The sequence below is a fragment of the Lolium rigidum genome, chromosome 3 (assembly GCF_022539505.1).
Source record: "Lolium rigidum isolate FL_2022 chromosome 3, APGP_CSIRO_Lrig_0.1, whole genome shotgun sequence".
Lineage (NCBI taxonomy): Eukaryota > Viridiplantae > Streptophyta > Magnoliopsida > Poales > Poaceae > Lolium > Lolium rigidum.
In genome coordinates, this window is record NC_061510.1 from 106,704,620 (window position 1) to 106,712,893 (window position 8,274).

Consider the following 8,274-nt stretch of genomic DNA (forward strand, 5'->3'; position numbering starts at 1 on the left):
TCATTTCATATGCTTTACAATAGTATTGATCAAGATCATGTTGGTAGCATGTCACTTAAGAAATTATCCTTGTTATCGTTTACCTACTCGAGGGCGAGTAGGAACTAAGCTTAGGGATGCTTGATACGTCTCCAACGTATCTATAATTTCTGATGTTCCATGCTAGTTTTATGACAATACCTACATGTTTTGCTCACACTTTATAATATTTTCATGCATTTTCCGGGACTAACCTATTAACAAGATGCCGAAGTGCCAGTTCCTGTTTTCTGCTGTTTTTGGTTCCAGAAAAGCTGTTCGGGCAATATTCTCGGAATTCGACGAAACAAAAGCCAAACCTCCTATTTTACCGAGACGGACCCAGAACACCGAAGGAGAGACGGAGAGGGGCCAAGGGGGCCCCACACCACCTGGCGGCGCGGCCAAGAGGGGGGGCGCGCCCAGCTATGCGGTGGGCCCCCCAGGCACCCCCTCGCGCCGCCCTTTCGCATATATATTCCTCGCGACGCGAAAACCCTACATCAATCCATCATACTCCAGAAAGACTCTAGGGGCGCCGCCGCCATCGCGAAACTCCGTTTCGGGGGACAGAAGTCTCTGTTCCGGCACGCCGCCGGGACGGGGAATTGCCCCCGGAGTCATCTCCATCGACACCACCACCATCTTCATCGCCGTTGCTTGTCTCCTATGATGAGGAGGGAGTAGTTCTCCCCGAGGCTGAGGGCTCTACCAGGTAGCTATGTGGTTCATCTCTCTCTCCCATGGTGTGATCTTTATGTGATCATGAGCTTTGTATCACTATTAATCTATGTGCTACTCTAGTGATGTTATTAAAGTAGTCTATTCCTCCTCCATGATGTAAAGGTGACAGTGTGTGCATCATGTAGTACTTGGCGTAGGTTATGATTGTAATCTCTTGTAGATTATGAAGTTAACTATTACTATGATAGTATTGATGTGATCTATTCCCCCTTTCATAGCTATTGTTGTCAGTGTGTATGTGATGCGTGTAATTGACACGTCCGTTGGGAACCCCAAGAGGAAGGTGTGATGCGCACAGCGGCAAGTTTCCCTCAGTAACAAACCAAGGTTTAATCGAACCAGTAGGAGTCAAGAAGCACGTTGAAGGTTGATGGCGGTGGGATGTAGTGCGGCGCAACACCAGAGATTCCGGCGCCAACGTGGAACCTGCACAACACAACCAAAGTACTTTGCCCCAACGAAACGGTGAGGTTGTCAATCTCACCGGCTTGTCTGTAACAAAGGGTTAACCGTATTGTGTGGAAGATGATTGTTTGCAAGAAAACGAGTAAAGAACAAGTATTGCAGCAGATTTGTATTTCAGTATTAAAGAATGGACCGATGTCCACAGTTCACTAGAGGTGTCTCTCCCATAAGATAAAAGCATGTTGGGTGAACAAATTACAGTCGGGCAATTGACAAATAGAGAGGGCATAACAATGCACATACATGTCATGATAAGTACAGTGAGATTTAATTGGGCATTACGACAAAGTACATAGACCGTCATCCAATCGCATCTATGCCTAAAAAGTCCACCTTCGAGTTATCGTCCGAACCCCCTCCGGTATTAAGTTGCTAACAACGAGACAATTGCATTAAGTATGGTGCGTAATGTAATCAATAACTACATCCTCGGACATAGCATCAATGTTTTATCCCTAGTGGCAACAGACACAACACAACCTTAGGGGTTTCGTCACTCCCCGGTGTCAATGCGGGCATGAACCCACTATCGAGCATAAATACTCCCTCTTGGAGTTACTAGCATCAACTTGGCCAGAGCCTCTACTAATAACGGAGAGCATGCAAGATCATAAACAACACATATGTAATAACTTGATAATTAACATAACATGGTATTCTCTATCCATCGGATCCCGACAAACACAACATAGAGTATTACAGATAGATGATCTTGATCATGTTAAGCAGCTCACAAGATCCAACAATGAAGCACAATGAGGAGAAGACAACCATCTAGCTACTGCTATGGACCCATAGTCCAGGGGTGAACTACTCACTCATCACTCCGGAGGCGACCATGGCGGTGAAGAGTCCTCCGGGAGATGAATCCCCTCTCCGGCAGGGTGCCGGGGGAGATCTCCAGAATCCCCCGAGATGGGATTGGCGGCGGCGGCGTCTCGATGAGGTTTTCCGTATCGTGGTTTTTCGCCTCGGGGGTTTCGCGACGGAGGCTTTAAGTAGGCGGAAGGGCAACGTGGGGGGCCACACGAGGGCCCCACACTACAGGTCGGCGCGGCCAAGACCCGGGCCGCGCCGCCCTATAGTGGCGGCCCCTCGTGGCCCCACTTCGACTCCTCTTCGGTCTTCCGGAAGCTTCGTGGCAAAATAGGACCCCGGGTCTTGATTTCGTCCAATTCCGAGAATATTTCGTTACTAGGATTTCCGAAACCAAAAACAGCAGAAAACAACAACCGGCTCTTCGGCATCTTGTTAATAGGTTAGTTCCAGAAAATGCACGAATATGACATAAAGTGTGCATAAAACATGTAGGTATCATCAATAATATGGCATGGAACATAAGAAATTATCGATACGTCGGAGGCGTATCAGTATGCTATGTTAGTACTCGGTCTAAATTGCAACGGTCTATTATGCACTCTAGAGGTTACTTTAATATGAACTCCGAACGTTGTGGAGCTTGTTTACTCCGGCTTGAGGGTGGTCTTGTAGCCCTAAACAATGAATGGTGTTTGTTATCCAACAAGAGAGTGTTAGAGAGTAGTATTTATTTATTCAGTTATGTGATCATTGTTGAGAGTGTCCACTAGTGAAAGTATGATCCCTAGGCCTTGTTTCTAAGTATTGAAACACCATTTCCAACAAGTTTTGCTACATGTTTGCTTCCTGCCATTTTTATTTCAGATTGCAATTACTACCTACAATCATCCATATTACTTGTATTTCACAATCTCTTCGCCGAACTAGTGCACCTATACATCTGACAAGTGTATTAGGTGTGTTGGGGACACAAGAGACTTCTTGTATCTTAATTGCGAGGGTTGCTTGAGAGGGATATCTCTGACCTCTACCTCCCTGAGTTCGATAAACCTTGGGTGATCCACTTAAGGGAAACTTGCTGCTGTTCTACAAACCTCTGCTCTTGGAGGCCCAACACTGTCTACAGAATAGAAGCGTGTGTAGACATCAGCGGCGCTGCGGCCCGAAAGGACGATGAAGCGGCAGCCCGATGCTCAATCGGAGGTAGGCGCGTGCTCGGGGACGTGCTTGGCGGAGACGTGCGCGGGGTCGGTTGATCAGACCGACGGCAGCGCTACACGTTCCATGGCGTGGACGACGTGCCACAGATGTGAGTCATTAGCGACGTTGTCGGTGATGTCCCGGGCGATGACATCGAAGAAGAACCGGCGATGGAGACCGTGCAGGCGAAGGCGGCCGGCAGCGACGCAAACGGCATCCCATGTGCATCGCGTGCAGACGTGCCCCACGGTAGATGGAGGCGGGCCGGCCGAGGCGGAGACGACGTGGGCGAGCCGGTCGCGGCAGCCTACCAAGGCAGCGCGGCTGCAGCCGGCCGGCGAGTCGACCGCGGTGGCTCGTGTAGGGCGGATGATGGAGGAGAGCCAGTGCGAAGTCGACGCCGAGGTTGGAGTAGAGGCGCGTGATGACAGCGGCGGTGGGTGACTCAATCCGATCTATGATCGGCAAAACCGAAAAAGAAAATGCCGGTCGAGCGACCGGCGGACAAAAAGAAAACCGATCTAAAGATCGAAAAAAATACTAGAGGGCAGCGGATCAACGGATCGGCGGACGAACCCTCGTACGGGTTGCGCGGCCCCCGGAGTAGATCATGGAGATCAACCTCCCTGGGGGCGGCGCGGCGCGGAAGCTTAGGCGGTGGCTAGGTTAGGATCGGCGCCGCTCTGATACCATGTAGAACGATAGAGAGGAAGAGAGATTGGCGGAATATATTGGATGTATTATTGAGCCTCATGAGCGAGTATATATAGGCGTACATGGATCATCTTGAAGTGCAAGGCAAGACACGAGAGTCTTATCTCTATCCTAGACTATCCGTTTATACGTACACGGAATATATCTCTAACACCATCCAATAATGCCATGGTACTTATCAGCGAGGCAGCAAAATAGGATAGAATCGATGCATCAACATAAAACCCAGCGATAAATTAGTTGTACCCCGTAAATCATGGAATAAATATTAGCTGGAAGATTTCATTGTTCAGTCTACTTGGACTTTATGTAGCAGAAAGATTTTCAATCCAAATAATTTGAGCCGCTACAGCCATTGCAATTATCCAATTAACTTCTTGGAGTTTATGAGACCTACACCTACTCTAGCGAAGTATATTGCTGTGACATATAAATGGAACTCCACTTGCTAAAACCATTTAGAAGGGAAGGTAAAATTGGACAGTGTAGATTTGCATATCTTCAGACCAAACTTCAGAAGACCATTTTTTCGTTTCACACTTGATGTTGTTGTTTCCACTTGCTAAACCACGACTTTACCTACAACAGCAGTTCCTGGCGTTAGGCACATGAGCACTGACCTTCAACAGCAGTTATATGGTGAAGCGAAAGAATGGCGCTCTGAAGTTGATCTGAAGATATGCAAATATACACTGTCCAATTTTACCAGTAGTAGTAAGTAAACCATCCGATGATTAGATCGGGTAGAATTAAAAAAACATGCATGATTGCACATGCTATGCGATTTATAGTAATTAACTAAATTCTTGGTTGGTTACAACTCATTACTTACCAGTTACCCGTTAGAACATTAGAGTTGTAGCAGGTGAAAGGATAGAGAATGTAACCTAGATGAGATCAATAGGTTCTAATAATTTTCATAAATTCTTTTGCAATTTAAGGCTTTGCGGAAATCTAAGTGTAACTAAGCAAACTAGGTGAGTTAAGTCAGATGATGATACAAGGTAGACTACCGGAGAAATGCTTACCAGTGACGGATGTGTTGTCCACACTGCTGACGTTAAAGGCTGACGTCCCTAGTATACAACCACTGGTAATGTGTACCAGTGATGGGCATTTCAAACGTCCGCTACTCTTTTTTTCGCGTCGTTCCAAAAATCATCACTATCATGCATACATCATAAAAATTATGTTTGACAAAAATAAAATTTATTTGCAAATAAAACTATACAGTTGTTTCCTCTCATATGGTTCTATAAAATCCATCCTTGTCCTTTTCTATATCTAAATCTATACTTAATAATAAAGGGAGAAGCGTTTCGGTGGTCTTGTAAAGTTCATATGCCAGCTAGACATGCTTTTTTCCTCTTCTATCTATGATATCATGGTCCATCTCATGTACATATTGTGTATGAGATACATTATATTGGTCATGTGTTTCTCCACAACATGTACCCTTTCGAGCGGTACATGGAAATACTGAAGCACTATTGTCGTAACCAGTATCAACCTGAGGCCAGCATTCTCGAAGGTTATACATCCGAGGAGGTGGTTGGGTTTTGCACAGACTACTTGGCCAACCAACTGCCAATTTGTGTGCCTCGTTCTCTCCATGAGGGAAGGCTAGGATGTCGTTTTATGTACATGTAAATTCTAATAAACTCTACTTGAGCTAAGAACTTGGGCATGGTTAACTGATAATTTCTATATATAGAAGAGACCACTTGGTATGATTCGGGGTGCAAACGGAGGAGGAAGTTTGCGGCGCCGCAAAATCAAGCCCACTTAATTACATATGCGGGCACCCATGGTGCATCGACAAAAGTAAAAGGGAACTGCGGGTCGTCCTGCATCTAGCCCTCATATCCTTCTTAGTCTCGAATAGACTTCCCCACTTCAACTGGGTAGACATACTAGGGCACCGCCCGAGCCTCTATAACTAGCTCCATCGTGTAAATATTTCAAAAAAAGGGATATAAAAGACGTAATTTCAGGATGTGTTGCATCCGACCACCGTTGTCTTTCATGAGAGTATTTTAAAAAAATATTTCAAGATGTAGAAATAACATGTATATATCACCAACTCCACACAATCAAATCAATTTTAACTGATTTTTTACAAATACAAAAAACATGAAAGATAGAATAAGTTTAGTTCTGAGGATGAAAATGAAAACATTTTTTGGGAACTTGAGCTCCGATCCTCCTAACTTTTGACTTTTATAATTGGCTTCGCCAAATATTTACAATAATTGTATTAAAATATCAAGAGAAACTACAAATTACGTGTGCACATGCTAATTTTTTACAAGCTTTGCAAAAAGACCCGATTCAAAGGATCAACATTTGCTATATTGGCTTATCTTTGTTTTTATTTCTGCTACGGATTTCATAGGTTTATATTTAATCCGCTCGTGTAGAAAGCTATTACTATGTGGGCACATGCTATTTTTGCAAGTTTTACAAATATACCCATTTTACTATTTGCTGTACGGGTCTCTCTTATGTGTACACGCAACGGAAACTATTTATTTATTCTATAATAATTTTAACGTAAGAAAACTTAAGATTATCTGAATAATTTTCCTGCAATAGGTAGAAACTAACTTAATTAGTTCAATAATAAATAAATTCAGAATGAAACTCCATATGTAGTTATCAAGAGTGAGCTAAGCGAAGTTGCATAAATACATACTAAACAGATGTGTATTAATAACATATACATCATTACAATCATAGAAGTAAAAAATGGAATTCTATGATTCTAGAAAGTGAACAATCTACTAAGTTCATCTTAGTATCGTGTACACCACTACAAACTTAGTTAGTTTAGCTAAAGAAAACTGACTCTAGAACAACCCTACGTGTACTAATGGGATCTACCTTAACAACACATACACGACTACAAAATCAGTACCACACAGGTCATGGCTATCTTGTCTCTACCTGAAAACTTGTAGATCTATAGAAATTTATTTTAGGAAAACAACGCAATCTAGATAATAGTTGACATGTAAAGTTAAGAACATGAGTCATTACCAATTATGAAGCCTATCTAAGAATCGAATGATACGAAAGGACCTAACAACTTTCATGATTAATCCAAAATTAAATGTTGGAAGTAGTGTCACCAAACACAACATACCAAATGATCAGTTCAACAAGAGTCATAGCACTTTTAGAGAAAGCTTATGCAAAGATGAAAATAAACCATGCCATGGTAGCTATAAATAGGCTTGCACTAGGATGATCATATTCCATCAACTACAACACAAACATCAAAGCCTCACAAGCCCTAGTAAACACAAATCCACCATGAAGACCTTCCTCATCTTTACCCTCCTTGCCATGGTGGTAACCATTGCCACCGCCAATGAGCAATTTCAACATAGTTGCCAATATCAACCTCAACAACCATTTCCTTGGCAGCAATATCCATTTCCTGGGCAACAAACACCCTTTCCCGGGCAACAACAACCATTTCCTGAGCAACAACAACCAATTCCCGACCAACAAAAGCAAATTCCTGGGCAACAACTTCCATTTCCCGGGATACAACAGCTAATTCCAGGGCAACAACAGCCATTTCCCGACCAACAACAACCATTTCCCGGCCAACAATTTCCATTTCCATTGATACAACAGACTTTTCCCGGGCAACATCAACCATTTCCTGACCAACAACAGCCATTTCCTGGGCAACAACTTCCGTTTCCCGGGCAACAACAACTAATTCCTGGGCAACAACAACCATTTCCCGACCAACAACAGCAGAATCCTGGGCAACAATTTCCATTTCCCGGGCAGCAACAACCATTTCCCGGGAAACAACAGCTAATTCCTGGGCAATTACAACCATTTCCCGACCAACAACAACATATTCCTGGGCAACAACAACCATTTCCCGGGCAACAACAACCATTTTCCGGCCAACAACAGTTATTTCCTGGACAACAACAACAACCATTTCCCGACCAACAACAGCAGAATCCCGGGCAACAATTTCCATTTCCCGGGCAGCAACAACCATTTCTCGGGAAACAACAGCTAATTCCTGGGCAACAACAGCCATTTCCCGACCAACAACAACCATTTCCCGGCCAACAATTTCCATTTCCATTGATACAACAGACTTTTCCGGGCAACATCAACCATTTCACGACCAACAACAACCATTTCCTAGGCAACAACTTCCGTTTCCTGGGCAACAACAACTAATTCCCGGGCAACAACAACCATTTCCCGACCAACAACAGAGAATCCCGGGCAACAATTTCCATTTCCCGGGCAGACAACAACCATTTCCGAAACAAC

General features: G+C 44.0%; 1 protein-coding gene across 1 annotated transcript; it reads left to right on the forward strand.

Moving 5' to 3' along the window:
• The first annotated feature begins 7,275 nt into the window (after nt 1-7,275).
• LOC124695306 (gamma-gliadin-like) lies at nt 7,276-8,178 on the forward strand. The gene has a single exon (XM_047228162.1). It carries the CDS (start codon nt 7,276-7,278, stop codon nt 8,176-8,178), a length of 903 nt encoding a protein of 300 aa, XP_047084118.1.
• The last annotated feature ends 96 nt before the right edge of the window (nt 8,179-8,274 follow it).

Excerpts from the sequence above, each read along its gene's own strand:
- LOC124695306 (XM_047228162.1), top strand. The coding sequence starts at position 7,276 with ATGAAGACCTTCCTCATCTTTACCCTCCTTGCCATGGTGGTAACCATT.